This window comes from Lampetra planeri, chromosome 29 (assembly GCF_965212315.1).
Source record: "Lampetra planeri chromosome 29, kcLamPlan1.2.h2, whole genome shotgun sequence".
NCBI classification, from domain to species: domain Eukaryota; kingdom Metazoa; phylum Chordata; class Hyperoartia; order Petromyzontiformes; family Petromyzontidae; genus Lampetra; species Lampetra planeri.
In genome coordinates this window covers 987,313-1,004,338 of record NC_136135.1, presented here as the reverse complement: position 1 = coordinate 1,004,338, position 17,026 = coordinate 987,313, and the positions used below count along the sequence as shown (strand labels likewise).

General features: G+C 50.9%; 1 protein-coding gene across 2 annotated transcripts in view; it reads right to left on the bottom strand.

Moving 5' to 3' along the window:
* Nucleotides 1-7,728: 7,728 nt before the first annotated feature.
* The window catches only part of LOC144728543 (rho guanine nucleotide exchange factor 11-like), a 44,059-nt gene continuing 34,761 nt past the window's right edge, over nt 7,729-17,026 (bottom strand). For both annotated transcript variants that reach the window (XM_078608050.1, XM_078608051.1), the window contains exons 30-40: nt 15,181-15,258; nt 14,943-15,018; nt 14,270-14,440; nt 13,370-13,457; nt 12,820-12,936; nt 12,630-12,718; nt 11,494-11,697; nt 10,069-10,434; nt 8,715-8,986; nt 8,207-8,311; nt 7,729-7,843 (exon numbers count right to left, since the gene is read on the bottom strand). In XM_078608050.1, the coding sequence (XP_078464176.1) occupies nt 7,811-7,843; nt 8,207-8,311; nt 8,715-8,986; nt 10,069-10,434; nt 11,494-11,697; nt 12,630-12,718; nt 12,820-12,936; nt 13,370-13,457; nt 14,270-14,440; nt 14,943-15,018; nt 15,181-15,258 (1,599 nt within the window). In that variant the 3' untranslated portion in view covers nt 7,729-7,810. The remainder of the gene's footprint in view (nt 7,844-8,206; nt 8,312-8,714; nt 8,987-10,068; nt 10,435-11,493; nt 11,698-12,629; nt 12,719-12,819; nt 12,937-13,369; nt 13,458-14,269; nt 14,441-14,942; nt 15,019-15,180; nt 15,259-17,026) is intronic.

Below are 17,026 nucleotides of genomic sequence, written 5' to 3'. Positions count from 1 at the left end.
ATGTTCAACATTTTCCACAGCCTCGCCGTGGATGTAAATTGTCGGAGCTGGGGACTGCTCATTGAGTACTGGTTGATGGGCGGGGACCTTAGTCTTTAAAATATTAAGCGTCAGCCCCATTTTCTAGTAAAAGTGTTTACGATTGCCTGAAGATCCGCTTCTAAGTGGGCACACAAGACAGCATCATCAGCATACTGGAGCTCAACAACTGCTGTCAGGATGGTCTTAGTTTTCAAAAGAAGTCGGTTGATGTTGAACAGCTTACCATCCATTCGGCAGTTTAACTCCGCTCCTGCTCGAAGCTTGCCAGTAGTTAGCTGTAGCATCGCGGCGAGGAATATTGAGAAAAGTATTGGGGCGATGACGCAGCCTTGTTTGACTTCAATCTTAACTTCAGTGGTCTGAGATGGGTCCATTACTAAGAATCACTGCTCGCATATTGCCATGCAGCAGGCGAAGAATTGCGACACATTTCGGTGGACATCCATTCTCTTGAAGGAACCTCCACAATGCTTCTCGGTTGACAGAATCAAAGACTTTCGTGAGGTAAAAGAAGGCCATGGAGAGCGGTCTGGTCTGTGTTGTTCCTGACATTGTTCCTGCAGTTGACGGACAGTGAATATCATGTCCAGTTGTGCCTCTCGATGGCCCGAACCCACGTTGGGATTCTAACGGAGAGTTCTTGCGATGATCTTTCCTGCAGTGGACAGCAAGGCGATCCCCCTGTAATTTCAACAATCGGATATACCTCCTTTATTAAAAGATGTCACATTCATGGCATCCCTGAGATCGTTTGGGATTTCCTCCGATATATCTAAATAGTCAAGGTGAGTGCTTGGAACCGTGACGTGAACTCCTTTCCCCCTTGTTTGAAGATTTCAATCGGGATTCAATGAGCTCCAGACGCATTATTGTTCTCCATCTGCTCGATGGCGTTCCACGCTTCATCAAGGGTGGGGGGGGATTCCAGGCTCGTTTCTGATTGGGCGCTGTGGGATGGAGCGTAAGACGCTGTCATCAGCGGAAGAGTCAGAATTGAGATCTTTAAAATGTTCTTTCCAGCCACCACGTCGTCCGTATAGCCAACCCCAGGCTCCCGAAGCAAGTCTATTACTCCCAGCTTAGTCAGGGTGTGCGATCAGGAAGAGGGCAGAGACAGCGCTTCAAGGGTGTCACGACCAACACGAAGTGCACCATCGATGCCAATTCATGGGAGACTCTCGCATGGAGACACAGACTCTTTCAAGGATCCAAACATTTAAAAATTCAATGGCGGAAACAGAAAAAGCTGGAAACGGTGGAAACAGCACGCTGCAGCCCGACCAACTAATCCAGTTGCACCCACCCACCCTGTGGACACGCGTGCACGCGCTTGACCGAGCTGCGGCAGAATCCGTCAATCCCAGATCGGTCTCTGCAGCCATCTTCGGACCCACAGATAATTCAACTTTTCTATGGCAATCATCGTCGAGGGATTGCCAAGGATGATGGTGGTGGCAGTTGTTGGTGGTGGTGACGATGGCTGCGACGATGGCAACATTGGTGGTGCTGACCATAGCAACCGTGCTGAAAGCGTCGATTGTAACGGTAGCGTTGGTGGTAGTAATAGTTGCGGTTAAAGGCTTACAAGACAACACCCACAGCCTTACCTCTCCCCGCTGAGGGAGCTCAAGGTTCTGCAGTTCTCACGACTTACCCACGCGCTGATGACGTCTCACCTGTCCTCTGCGTTACTGCAGAGCCCTTGGCAGCTGGAGCAGCAGCAGCTTCCCTCGATATCGATCTGTACACCAAACTGCTCCACTCTGCAGCTATCTGGCGTTGAACGCGTGTACCTAAATACCGTGGTGATTGCTCGGCTCGCCGTGATATTTACCCCCCGATACGATACCAAATTTAATTTCATGACGATTGTTGCGATATCAGTTTCCCCTAACTTTGTAGTGGCATTTCACGTTTGTGATATATTTTGCGATTGTGCTTTGCAGAAGTAATTTTAACATAAGCCCGTTTTAAGTACTGTCATTCTAATCATTGCAAAATGAATGTTTATAATGTACATGCTGTCAGTTACACAAAAATAACTTAAGTTCTATGAAATATTAAAATGATCGCCTACAATCGCCATCCCATAAATTACTCCAGAAAACATTCTGCAGAGCACTATGAATGTATTGAAGTTATCTGTGGTGATGCTGCTGCTTTGGCAGTGGTGCACCAAAGCATATTTAAACAAACGCACTCACCACGCTTGTCGGCAACTTGTGTGTGGCCTCAAAGGAAAAATATACAATGGACGTCTTGGGAAATGGCCCTTCTTCATAGCACATCATTCACGTGCTCGAAACATCACCTGGTCTATTTGTTTCCCTTTTGTGACGAGTGTTATTTTCCTCCATTAACTTACAACTTCATCAACGTGGTCCTGCGCCGTTCCCCTTCTGCTGCAATGTGCACTGACGCCGGCTTTAACGAGCGCGATATTGGCCACGTAAAATAAAGATTGATTGTTCATCTCAAAATATATCGTCGGGAAACGAAATATTTGACAAAATATGAAAACGAGCAACGATGAATCGGGATGCGACAACGCAGAATTACTTCGCAAAAAGAAAAAACGTCCGATGCGTCACGGTGGATGATGACATGATAGATCGCATCGCGTGCGGGAGCCCCAATGGCCCGATGGAAATCGCGTCCGTGGTGGGACAGAGTCACGGGGGGACGAGGGCACGGCGGCGTGACACTCCCAGCCTTGAAGCCCGGGCCGCGTTTGTGACAAGTCCCAAATTTTATAGGTAAAAAAATTAACCTGTAAAAACTAAGTTTTTCACTATAAATCCTTTATATGCGTGGCATCGGTTTTATTTTATTATTCATTTATGTTTTTCTTGAGTAAGAGTTTCATTTTTATCACATTGGTATTTTAAATTAAATATGAAATTTATTTTTTCCTAAAAAGTGGGAAATTTTGGCAATTTTTTTTCACGAAAATAAATTGTCACGCACAACGAGTCTGTGTGCAAAATGTCAGCTCGATTGGATCACGGGAAGTGGGTTAAAAAAACGACCGAAAGATTTGCACGGTCGTAAGCGCGCAAGCAAGCAAGCAAGTGAACTTAATATAAATGATTTAAAAAAGATGCCGCTACGGAGAGAAGGTTTCTGAAGGCACACGAAAATCAACACGAGTTTGTTTGTTTTATTTGTTTTTTTACTATGCATAGAATGTTTTCATAAAAATAAGTACACGATCTGTAGATGCAATTTCATTTCAATAGACTTAATAAAAATAACAAAAATAAAGGAAATGTATATGGGCGATATCACGGCAACGGGATTACAAGACCAATGCAAGTGCGATACGCCGCGGGGTAAATGAAGACATTTTACGCGGCGCACCAACACTTTTGAGCTCGTCAAAGTCCAAACGTTACATTTTGTGACGAGTGAAGCCTCATTATAACGTTTCCGCTTCGTGCGGTTTCCGTGTCCAATCTCCCATTTGTAAAATCTCCCAAAAGTATCCCCCCCATTGGCCCAACGGCTGCGGTCGAACATTCCCCCATTGAATGTTTCCCCACAAACAGCATTTCATTTGTATGGTCCCCGTGGTTTATTACTGTATTATATTGAGGTTTCACTGTAGCTGGTTCTCTGTTGCACGCTATAATTCTGTTACACGTGGAATCGACCATATGGTATTTTGTACATTTTCAGTTTTCAACCAGTTAAAACAAATAAAGCCAATTCAAGGTAAAACGTTTCGGCTTTATGTGAATTTTGTTGGCGGAGTTTAAAAAAAAAAAAATTGGATCAGATTCCAATTTAGCGTCTTCATTTTCCAAACACGTTCATGTACATAACTCCGTTCTCCATGGTTTTGGAAGGGTGCACCTGCGTTGAGTGAGAAACCGATAGTGGAACTCCATCCCGTACCACGAACTCGTGCACACCAAAACTACGGTAATTAGTGCTTTGGAAAGGTTCTCCAAATAAGATTTAAAATTTTCATAAAAATCAGCACGTTCTCTCAACAATAATAGTCACATGTGACAAATCTCCGACGCCCTCCACTGGAAACCAATCCATTCAGTCATTTCGTATCCATCAAACCAACTTAGTCCGACCAAAGACGACCGTTTGTGGGGGGGGGGCACAGGCAATCCCCCACCAGCCACCCCGCACGGTCTGTAACGGCGCTTGAATGATCATCAGAGGTTGCGCACGGCTCCTCTTAACAGACGACGACACGGGAGCGGATGAGCAAAGTCATCGTCTGCTCTTTGCCGATTCAAACGATTGTACACTTCCGTGACAATACCTGGGGCAAATCACGTGCGAGTTCCATACCACAAAGGTAAAGATGGCACTCTGTTTACAACAAGGGTTTGTTTATTGTCAATGCATAACACGAGCTTCCGCCGTTAACGTCCGCCGGGTGCCCTCTGAACGTACACACGTGTCCGCGTGCCTTGCGGACAAGTCACAGGCGCCTCTATACGTCTATAATTACAACTCGCCCCGCAATAATTAGGGCCTCATTTATATTACATGCCCAGCCATCACCCACAAACTGTATATTATGGCATTTTTGCATTAGTGTTAAAATTAAATAGCACACAGGGCCCAAATGTACATCATTCTCCTGTTACTTATGCCATTGGTATCTAAGAGACAAGGGAAACACACAAGAAGTCGCCAGTTTCCGGCAGTCCAGTCAGTAATCTGTGTAATGTCATAACTATAATAACAATAATAATATGAATCTAAGTCCAGTAAAAGAAAGTGCATGGAATGCATGTGGTCAAAAGAAAGCCCTCCATAATTGACACCAAGAAAGAACGATCAGGAGCCAATCTAGCACAAATTAAAGCATTTTAACCATGCAGCCTTAAATGATTACAAAAAAAGACAGTTTCGACTAAACCCATTGTTCACGGCATCTACTATAAAACCCAAACATCTTCCGGTAAAAAAAGCAGCTCGGAATCGGTGTCGGACAAAAACGACCGCTCTTCAATGGGGCAACGCGGCGACAAGTCACGTCGTTTTACCGGCAGCCAGAGCCAATGTGTCCGTGGGTCGAGATGATCCCCACACTACATAGAGGGGATGGCAGTGGCGGTGGGCAGCTCAGACCAGCAGCCCCTGCTGCTACTGCCGCTGCCGCCGCTGTAATTGCTCAGTACCAGAGGGAAATTTGCTTTGAACTAGAATTAGCACTTACGGCCAAGCCACGGACGAATGTTTCGCCATCGGTTGCTTTAAAGAACACACACGGCTTAGGGTCTAGTGGCTGACGGCCGTTCGGTTGTTTGCTTGACGAGGAAATTAGTGTTTTAATGCCATTTGTGCATTTTTTGTTTGTTTAATCGTCTACCTGAGCCATAAAACTGCCAAACAATTCACTGGTACTCTTACGTACGTGCTTGGGCGCGTAGTATGCTACACTGTTGTCATTGCTGATGATGGGATACCAGCACAGCGATATGCACATTGCTCAAGAAACGTAGCCCTCCGCCCCCTCCCTGATCCCCAAATAAAATCGCCAAACTATTGGTGGTGGTGGGCGGGGGGGCGAGAATACATCCAAGATGTGCTTCATGAACAGGGGGTTTCATCAGCTGCCCGGTCCCATCCATCCGATTTCCAGCATCATTCCCCTCTCTTCCCGTAGAAACCAACCACAGTACAAATTGTCGCATATCCGACCCGTCACGTGTCTGCCCCCGTCAGGATTAACCGCCCTCGCCCCGGTGCAGTGTTTGTGCAGTGTCTGTGCACTGTTCGACTAAACTTTTTTTGTAGACGTTCACAAACTCGACCGTTGTCACGCACGATCGCGTGGTCCTACTCTAGGAAACATTCGCTCGCTCACGAAAGCGCACCTTCCCTCCAAAGCAGCTTTGAGCTTTGTGTCCGCTGACCTATTATTTGTGCACAACGGTGTGACGGTCACTCTCGGCACGTTCACACATTCGCCTTGACCTCCGTCCCCCTGGCGAGTCAGATACGCGCTGTTGTACTGCACCGACGACCTGTGTTCCTCCTGCCTGGCTAAACCCGGGACCACGGGGTTACCAACGCGAGCCCACGCAAGCGTCCCTCGGTGTTCCGACGCCATCGTCACAAAGCAACGTTTTGTCAAGGCTGAGCACACGGGTCCCAGAGATCGCACGACTACCAAGGAGAGATGGCCACCGCAACGCGGGATGGCCATGTAGTGACGACCGGGAGGGGCGACCACAAAATAAGCAGCTCATTAATGCGGTTAGTCGGCTCCTAAAAATCAGCACGCGTATGATTACATTCTTAACGTTTAAAAATATATGTATAATTACTCTTACAGCATGTCTGCATGTACACCACCACCATCATCATCACCACCACCATCAATCATCATGAACATTATTCTTACATGTATCATTAATATTACGGGCCCTCCCAAAACTTGCACAATTTAAAAACTCTGATTGCTGTCCTCTGTGGATGTATAGAGAATCGAAACGCTTGTGAATAATTAATGTTCTGTTTGTACAAGTGTGCGTTTTCTTCCAATGCATAAATCAAACCACCCAAAACCGTACTGAGGTCATTGCTAAATCTTTAAGAGCAGATAAATACGTGAGGCTTTCCCCTACTACTCAAAAGTGACACACGCCTACAAAAACAAGAAGACAGCACCCCTTTGAAACCCTGTCACATTTACATCGTTTTGGTTAAATCTCCCAAGAATAGTAGGGGGGGGAGGTGGGGGGGAAGGGGCTCCCACCATATTGCATTCTCAGCATCTGATGTGGAATCAAAAAAATGTAGCACACACAGTTACCCAGTCCTCCCCCCCCGGCTCGCCGCGTACTCGAGCCGGCCTGCTTGCCACACCGCGCAGCGTCGCGGACGGACACGGTCGGAGGTGCACAACAACCCCAGTGCGTCGGCACGGTAGCGCCGTCGGTAAAGTGTGTGCGCACGTACAACCCGTTATTGTCGATCCACCGCTGGATGAGGGCCTTGCAGGCCCGCGAGAGATGTTTGACCGTGCTTCACCGCGCGGGTCGGTGCAGGTTGCGAAGGTGGGTGGAGGTTGGTGGAATGCAGAACAACCAACGGAATTGGCTTCATTGACCTCAAATGCCCGCAAAGCCTCTTACACCTTTGGTGGGTCAAAGGCAGGTAGGTGTAATGCTGGAACACTTGGCTTTTGACTTCAGAGATCTGAAAAGATCGAGCGAGTCTTGAGTACTCTGGCAAGTGCTGGTAAACTTACTTGCCTGTGCAAGCTCTTTAGAAAAAAAGAACCAGCTCGTCAAGAAGCCAATTGAGCAGCCCCTGCTTTCTCCCAAGGTTCCATTGCAAACGATGATTACTTGTAATTGTGCATTTTGTTTTCCCTAAATTACCACCCCCCCCCCCACCGTCCAATCCCACAAAGGACTAAGGACGACCTCAAACTGAAAGTTTTTTGTTTACGAAAGCGAGGCTACCTTTGTGCAACTTAGCCTTGGGATTGAAATGAATTGAAGACGCCCAAGCGCCGAGTTAAAAAAAGCATTGCCTCGTCAACTCCATCCAGTGTCTTTTACATCTGGGTTTTTATACAGCAGTTAAAAAAAAGGAGAAAAAATGGCAACGGTCTTAAACGTCACATTACCGTACTCGAAGTGAGTGTGAATGTGCCAGACAGAGCCATAGATGGGGGCTCATAGCTTCACGCGGATTTAGCGACGGTCCGCGGTTGCGGGGGGGGGCGTGCACATCGCTGCTTGCCAGAGTGGGGGTCCCTGGAAGTGGGCCGCGCCTGATCTTGTCACTCGTTCATATTAAACTTCTCCTCGATGGCCTGCGCACAACAACAATAACAGCGTCGGCGCACACTCGCGTCAAGGGCCACGACGCGGCCAAACAACGGCTCGCTGCACTGACACACCGGCCAGCCGCACCAACAGAGAACCTCCGATTAGCACGGTTGACTCCGTACGGTAAAAAGGAAGTTCAACAAATATACATACGTGGCTAGCCACGATTTCAATTAAAGTTACGTTAAAAAAAACTAGCTGTACACATGCGTATCTTTATTGCAAATGCAGTACGTGCGTAGTTATATAGGACGTGTGTGCGTGTAGTGTACGTGCGTGTTAGCGTACGGATCGAAAACAAGCACTGATGGTGTGCTCTACTGTACAGTGCCGGCAGACGTAATTACCTGCAGCAGTTTGAGTTTCTGAGTGAGGCTTTCCAGTGTATTAAAGACATCGTCCACGGGCAGTGGGGAGAATACCACACGTGGTGACGGGGGCTCCAGTTCATCCTGCAAACAAAGACAAAGATCCCCCGTAGAGCCTTAACAGACTTTTGGGGCAAGGGCAGCCTGCGTAATTCACTTCCACTGGACGCTCACTCTGCTGACTCCCCCCCCCCCCGCCCCCCCTCGGTTCATTCAACTCGCGCCCGAAAACGCAACTCATTTTTAAAGGGCTTTTTCTATTATCCAAATGTTTTAGGGTTGGATCGGATTGGTGTGAGCCTGCACGTGTGTGGGTGTGTGCGTGTTTTGTACAGCGCCTTGTGGTCTCCAGGTTCAAGCCGCTTAAGAAGTGTAAATTGTTATTATATTTTGTGACTATTTTCGGCAAAATTGTGCTGCAAAAAGCGTGCCTACCAATGGACATGAACACAAAGGCACAGATGAACGAGGCGCGGGCAACGCTCACCTGGTACAGCGAGGCCGGCACTGCGGTGTGGTCGTGGTAGCGGCTGAAATGATCGCTCCCGCTGCTGCTGCTCGGGAAAGTTTGCAGCCGCTCAGACACCTCCTCGCTCCGGTAGAGCGACGCCGACGCCGCCGCCGCCGCCGCCTCCCCTGCGCCCTCCTCGTCGCTCTCGGCAAGCGTCTCGTGCTTCTCCACGCCGCCCCCCCCCGCCACGTCGTCGTCTGTGCTGCTCTCCTGGGGTCCGCTCGGCCTCGCCAAAAAGAAATAGTTTCCTGCAAGAGAAAGCGACGCCGGAGGCGCTCGAGAGCCTTCGAGCGAATCACCCGGAACAGGTCCGAGCGCTTTCGCCATCGTAAGTCAAGCAGGGTGTCAGCTCGGGACATTGGATTGGGGAGATGTTAACTCCCTCCCCTGGTATACAGGAGGTCGTGGGTTCAATCCCGACCCTGTCACCTGTATATTTGGAGTTTGCGTGTCTCTCTCCCTGTGGTCGCGTTGATTTTTCTCCGGCTCCTCCGGTTTTTCCCTCCACATTTAGAAACATGTGTTTAGAGTATTTACCTGCTATACATTTCCACATGATAAGCCACTTCATTGAGCTACATTTGTGGCCAGGTCGCTTCTGAAAAAGAGCTATATAGCTCTGTGGGCATTACATGGTAAAATATTTTGCTTTAGTTTTGATGACCGCCATGCATAACTACTGGCTGCTGCGGTGCTATGCTGTGGCCAACTCATTGCTTTACAACTCATGTCTTTACAACTCGTGTCTTTACAACTGATCTAGTTTGTTGTCCTTTCTCCGCACCTCCAATTAGCACGGTTGGCTATGTCCAGTGCGAAAGAAATGCAACATACGTAGGTACATAACAAGAGGGCTGTGTTGTGCTGTGCTTCTATGCTCTCAGGTCGACACTCCCTGCCGGCACCAACCCCCCCCCCCCCCCCCAGAGGTGAGCATGTTGAAACATCAGTAATATTTTTGTGACTTGCGTCAAAGGTCGTTGGTCTTATATAAATGGTACATAGCACATCGTCAACGCCGTGGAGCCCCAGGTTGACACCTGTCACTAAGAGCCCTCGGCTCGACTCTGCACGACGATCATTATTACGCGATTTAGACGACGGACTGGCTGCCCTCCCCATTTTCTTCCACCTGCCCGGCCCGGCCCGGTGAAGTACGGTCAGGCATCTCTCATGGCCCGCGTAGGCGTGATCGGAAGGGCCTCATCCAGCATTGGATTGGCAAAAAGGGAGGCTCAACATCAACACGGGCATGCACACGAGCACGAAGGCTGTTGGTGGTGAAACCCGAAAGGGTGAAGGGGGAGGATGCGGCGGGTCGGCCCCATACCTTCACGGCGGATGATCGGCACCGTCCCCCCTTCCGCGCTCCCCGTGCCGTTCTGCTCCAGTCTCTGCTCCTCGTCGCTAAAGTGCACGGCGTCGCCAGCGCCCCGTCCCGCGTCCCCCTTCCAGCCGTCGTGAGGACCGGATACCCCCCCCGCCGCCGCCGCATCCGCATCCTTCTCGTCGGCCTCTCCGCGCCTGCCGTCGACCGCCTCCTCCCCATGTGCGGAGTGGTGGGGGGACCGAGCGGGGTTTGGGCTGTATGACAGCTGGGACTGCAGGAGGCTGAGGCCGCGTTCCAAGTCGCCGTCGTCGCGGGGCCCGGCCACGACGCGCAGGTGGCGCACCAGCATCCTCCGCAGAAGCCCCACTGCACACACGGACGCGCGCACACCGCACGTGTACACGGATGCATGGAGCCAACCACGCTAATCGGAGGTGCGGGGTGTACGACAACAAACCAAACGCAAAAAGCGGTCAGTATTAAACCTATACTCTTACATAATTGGCCACGATCTATTCACTTCCAGAGGAAGGCCTCCCCCCACACCGCCACCGCCGCCACCATCTCTCACGGCCCTGCATTGCAACAACCCCACACGGCCCCTGCCACACGGAGAGAGCCGACTGCGCCGCTCCCACCGTGCGGTGCCCTGCCTCTCGGGCGTGCTCCGTCCTTTGGCTGCACGTCCTCGTTATCCATTCCGGCGACGCGTCCTGCCTCAGCCCACGTCACTTTTCTTACCGGTCACTCTGACGACTCCGATTCGCGTACGTTTCCGATCCACGCGTCCCTCTGTCTCGCGAGTGCGATTTAAAGAATGCAGCTCTCCTGCTTTTTGTGCGCCCTCGTCAGCTTTCCTTATACTTTTTTTGCCAACGTCCGTGTTTCTGATTCGCACGCAGATCCCGCACGGCAGTTTATTGGAAGAGTTGAAATGAGATGCGATGGATTGCGATGCTAGTTGCTAAAGGCATTGAAGCAAATGCCCTGTAAATGCAAGTCATTTAACCCTTATTTGTGAAATATCTTCTTCTTTAAAAAAATATATATTTTACCAGCTAAGGCCCACTAAGCTATGTAGCTCTTATTCAGAACGCGACCTGGCCACAAACGATAGCTCAAAAGAGTGGCTTATCACGTGGACATTTATAGCAGCCGAATACTCTGAAGGCACGTTGATTCTAAATGTGGAGGTGAAAACCGAAGGACCTCGAGAAAAATCCACGTGACCACGGGGAGAGACACACGCAAACTCCAAATATACAGCAGGCGCCTGGGTTGGGATCGAACCCACGACCTCCTGTATACCGGGCGAGGTAGTTAACATCTCCTAGCTACAACCGGATATCCCAACTCTAATTTGACTTGACGCGCGAGTTTGCCAGACGGGCCGGCGGGTACACACGCGAACGTAGCGGCACTGACCGTCGCGCAGGGCGGCCTGGGCCAGCTCCTTCTCCGCGCCCGGCTCCTCCTCGAGCTGCGCCGCGACGCTCCGCCTGCTGCTCATCGTCTCCGGCACCCTCGTCATGAGCGGCGTCTCCTCCGGCTCGCTGTAGGCGTCCAGGCCGCTGCTTGCCGCGACGTCGCCGCTCTCCTCCTTTCCAGCCGTCACATCCAGAATGTCGTCTGCAAATGCAATGCCGTCGTTTGCACCTCGAGTTGCTGCGAAGGGCCAGCTGCCACCGGGGTCCCCCCCCCCCCCCTTAGGCCACAATGTAGCGGGGGAATCGGAATGATTGAGATGAGACGCAATGCCCAGGCCCTGCTAATGCGAGCACCCGATAAATGTAAATCCTTTTCACTGACAAGGATCTGTTTGTCGTTATTGGCAAGCGGCTGGATCACACAGGAATGATAAGCAGAGGTTGCAAATGTTACACACAGTCAACCTGCAATTATTGAGGGTAATGGGGGGGGGATGGCCCAGACATAACGCAAAAGATATATGTAAATAAGCTAATTAAAACGTACCTTTTACTTAACTACTTGTTATAAAATCGAGGTGAAGACATAGGATGTGGAGGCTGCACATGTCACCATGTTACTATGCCAGATAGGAAAGCAGAGCCATAGCAAAGCGAGGTACACGTGACAAGAGACTGGCAGTCACCGACCGTTGTGCCAAACGTGTGACCTCTTGTAACAGCATTTGCATCAACTGCTCTTGCTGCCATACACCGGTGTCTCAAGCAATGTGTTTAGTCCACATATCGCAGGGAAGGGGGGGTGGTCAATTTGCCGGAGTTTACGCATCCAAAAAGTGAGAGCCGTCTCCCTCGAACTAAGCTCTCACTCGCTAGGAGACCGATCGCAGACGCAACGGTGACATTTCTGACGATCGCCGAATCATCGGATGCCAAGAAGGCGTCTTTGGCGTCGCATGTGGAAAGACCGCAGCAAATCCGAATCAGCTTGAAGCAATTTCCAGGCCTCCGCACCAGACAGCAAAACTGACAAAAACCCAAACACAACTGGAGCAGGCGGTGGAGAGAGAGAGACAAACCAGGGGCGGCACTGGCAACGTTCCGGTCCGCGACCGGGGCCAGTGGAGATCGTACCGGACAGGGACGTGAAGGAGGACGGCCGGACGTCGTCACCACCTTGCTTGCCGACGACCGTCGCAACGGAATCTTTGTGCTCGTGTGACCTGCGCCGGGAGAAATAAAGGCGCACGTGATCGTAAGCGTCGAAACCGTTGGAAAGGCCGGACACGGCCGTGACGTGCGGTGCTGTGCGAGTGAGACGTACGTGCTTGCGCGTGGCTTCTTGTACCCCTGCGGCCCGAGCAGGATGAAGGAGGTCATGTTCTGAGTGCCTTCCTGTTGCTTCTCTTTCTCCACCGCATGTTCCAACTGTGTCTGCCAACTGACGAACAACAACCACCTTAGCAACAATATCTACCTCCCCCCTCTCTCTCTCCACGACCGTTACCCCCTCTTTTCAACATAAGTATGTTACCAGGGTTCTACGTGGTGAGCAGTGCGAGGGCATTTCAACAAAATCAATTGTTGCATTATACTGCTCGTCTCCCGCACCTATACCTCCCCGTCTGCAAGAACCAACCCCCGTAACAATAGCATGGCGAAACATTTCGGTGGCAATTTTTTTGACCGATGTTAAAGCTCATCGGCCATTCATAGCTCGTACATAGCTCGTCATCAACATCGCAGGCAGCTCCCTGATGACTTTCTGTCCTAATGATGCCCTTACTCTGCACAACGGACATCACTTGAGCGAGTGGTGGCTCACAGACGGAAGCAGTTTTCTTATCACTAAGATGTCACGAACACGCACTTACATGAGCATCTCTTTGCTCGTGACAGCCACCAGCTCATAGATCTGTGGGCCCAACTGTGACGTCGTGATCAAGAAAAAGGCTCGTTTATCTGAAAGAAAAAAAAACAAATGATTGCAAAAAACCTTTGGATTATGTAACATTATTTCCATTGTGATGTAACAACATTCGCAATTGTTCTAACATGTATCTTGATTCAAAGCTTGCGTGACTGCAGGAATTCATACTCTTTGGGTCTTTCGGTAAAGTCACGTAGATAGAAAAATAATAGATCACGACGTTTCGATCGCAACACAGGCAATCGTCTTCTCTCTCTAACATGCACTGCGCATTCACTCATGGTGCAGTTAAAACATCTAATTGAAACAAATATCGATTATCTACACTCATAATACAGGTGTACCGCGAAATAAGTTAATTCGATTTAGGACGATTCGTTATTTCGTTCCTCATTAATTTCAACTTTAATTTTGGTTTACGTCTCCGGAGAAAAATCCAGGCGACCATGGGGGGAACACGCAAACTCCAAATACACAGCAGCAGGCGTCAGGGTCGGGATCGAACCCACAACCTCCTGCACACCAGGCGAGGCAGTTAACATCTCCTAGCCACCGTGATGACGATGAGAGAGAGAGACACCGCAAACTCCAAATATACAGCAGGCATCAGGGTCGGGATCGAACCCACGACCTCCTGTATACCAGGCGAGATAACATCTCCTAGCCACCGTGATGATGATGAGAGAGAGAGACACGCAAACTCCAAATATACAGCAGCAGGCGTCAGGGTCGGGATCGAACCCACAACCTCCTGCACACCAGGCGAGGCAGTTAACATCTGGCCGCCGCGCAAAATAATCGAGAATCGTTTGCGGTGGCGCGTGTGCGGTGCCAGCCGCTTTACCGGTGGCCACGGGCCGAACGAGCACCGTGCCCAGCTTGATGACGGGGCTGAAGGTCTGCTTGGCGTCCGTCGCCGTCCCGGCAGACGTCTTGCTGTAGCAGCGCAGCACCAGCCGCTCGTCCTGCTTCTGCAGCAGCACGAGCAGGTCCTCCAACAGCAGCACGTGCAGGTCTGGAGGGGGGCGGCACGCACCGCGGGGACACCGGGGGGAGGGGGGGAGAGTCACCATCCAAGCGTTGAACCGCCCGCGTGGGCGTGTCTGTGCGCAACGTGGAGCGCGAGCACGGCGGTGGAACCCGCAAAGCGCTCGTGGTTAGAATGCCGGCAGGCCGCCACCCCAGTAAAGCCTGTCCCGTGTATCAACCGTAAGATACCGCGCACCGTTTGCCTCACGGTAGACGTTAAAAAGATCCCGTGACGTCATTCGAAAAATAGTCGGCCATAACGCATTATGGTCCATGTTTGCAAAATAATTTAAAATGTTCTGTAAATCAATCGATTTAGATGACACAGAGCAACATCGCCCCCACTGTGAAACTATTGCAGACCGCTGTGAAACACAGCGCCTTCGTGACAGCCTTGCGCTAACGGAATGATGACGTGAAGACAAAATGTCCTGAAAGCCTACGTGTTAAACTGATCATAACCGAATCAGGCCTTTAACAAGACTCACCGATGCTCTTTTCCTTGTTGACTCTCCACGTGAGAGGACCTTCGTACAGCATCTTCTTGTGTGTGAGATCCAGGTTCTGGAGCGAAAAACACGAGACCGAACGTGTTCCATCAACCACACAAAACAAGCAAACAATCCTTTCCAGCGTCACTAACGAACCATAGAAACACCGCCAGACGCACGACCAGAAATGTGCTCTGCGACAACCGTGGGATGGTGGCATCTGGGAGTCGCACACCTTAAAGTCGGTGACGAGCGGGTTGTAGGATCGCTCCAGCGAAGAGAGATCCAACCGTCGCTGGTAATCTTCCAGCCTCTGCGGATGAGCACACAACGCACACGCAACGCACACGCAACGCACACGCAACGCACACGCAACGTTCAGAACAAACACACAGATGCGGCACGCAGTTGCCCGTTTCACCGTCGCACTTAACCTCCATTGGATGGCACTTTCTGTAATCCACCGCTGGATGGGGAGGTCGTGGGCACTGTTTTGTCTGTGATCTGACCATATCGGGTGCATCGCGGATGATTTGGTCCAAGAGTAAATTTGACTGGGAATGCTGGCACCACTTAGCGGTGAGCATACCGGACTTGCAAGCCAGAGGCCGCCAATTCGATCTCCTGGCATGGCAGGTGAACCAATGGGGGCCAGTTTCCCCTCCTCCGTCCACCCAGAGGTATGATGAGTGGGTTACAATCAGTTAGACGAGCGACCGGTCGCGTGTGTTGGCTACACACTCCCACCGCTTTCAATCCATCTGGTCAGTGTGCAAGAATAGGCCAAAACATCCATCGTAGAGGGGCTTTCTAGAGCTCCCTCTCGCCATGGAAGCCCCTTCTGCGAGCAGCAGCATGGGCAACCAGTTGCAGGGCGGCACCTTTTACCTCTTTTTTCTACGTTCTACTCACATTCTGTCAAAATCGGGGGGCATATTACCCACCACGCCCAATTCTTCAAATGTCCCCGGAGCACCGTGCGCACAACAACGATCTTGACACCGCTGGTACCAGTCATCGGCAAGTCCACTCAGCTCCACGTCCTCCTGTACCACGTTACTCCATCTCTTCTCTAGCCCGTGCCGCGCCCGTTTAGCCCCCTCGATCCGGCCGAACAAAAGCTGTTCAGGCATGCGGTGGCTGGGCATGCGGGCTACATGACCCAGCCAACGCAGCCTTGCCTGCCGGATATGGGCCCGCATCCACTGTTCCATTACTATGTAGTCCTGCAGATGTTCTTGCTTGGACCCGGCATGCATCCATGATGTTGTGTGTATGCGCCGATGCCGGAACAGCGTGTTGGTAATTACAAGCCCATGGGCTGCACAAAAATCTAGCAGCCTCATACCATTGTTATTGAGCTGATCTGGCACATGTCTTCCAATCACTCCAGACCAGGTGCGAGTATCATGACCAACTCGGGCATTAAAGTCACCCAACAAGATGACTCTATCCCGAGGGGCCACTTTAGCCAGCACCTGTGACAAGGAGGTCATAGAAGGCATCTGACTCATCAGCCTTGCCTGCATCCCTCCATGGATGTTCGTCTTCGGTGGGGGCATAAGTAACCACGACCACCACTCCTCGCCTCTGGTTGATGGGAAGGCGAACCCAAAGTAGCCTGGGGCTTACAGCTTCCCACACCTCACCGCCACGCTCCCACGCCCCCTTCATTCTTTTGTTCAGAAGAACAGCCACTCACTGTTGTTTGGCACTCTCCTGCCCCGAGTAGAGGACTGTCCACCCCTCATGGTGGACCTCCTGAATACCAGAGATCCAGGCGGTACCGATCCAGCTCCCGACAGAGGAGTGGCAGCCTCTCCTCCGCAGTGAGCGTTCAAACATTCCACGTGGCCACACGAAGTGGCTTTTTGTTCTTTCTGGAGGAGCCCCGAGGATAAGGATTCAGTCTCCTGGCTCCGCCAAATGGGGTTTGGCCAGGAGACATCATAGACGCCTGTCCCCCCGGGGCCTTCCGGCACAAGCTTAATAAAAAATTTAACTCGTAGTTTAGTGGAAGTTAATTGAAGGTGGAGGGGTCATGAGCCCCTCGCACCCGTTCAGAGCCCCCCCATTTCGCC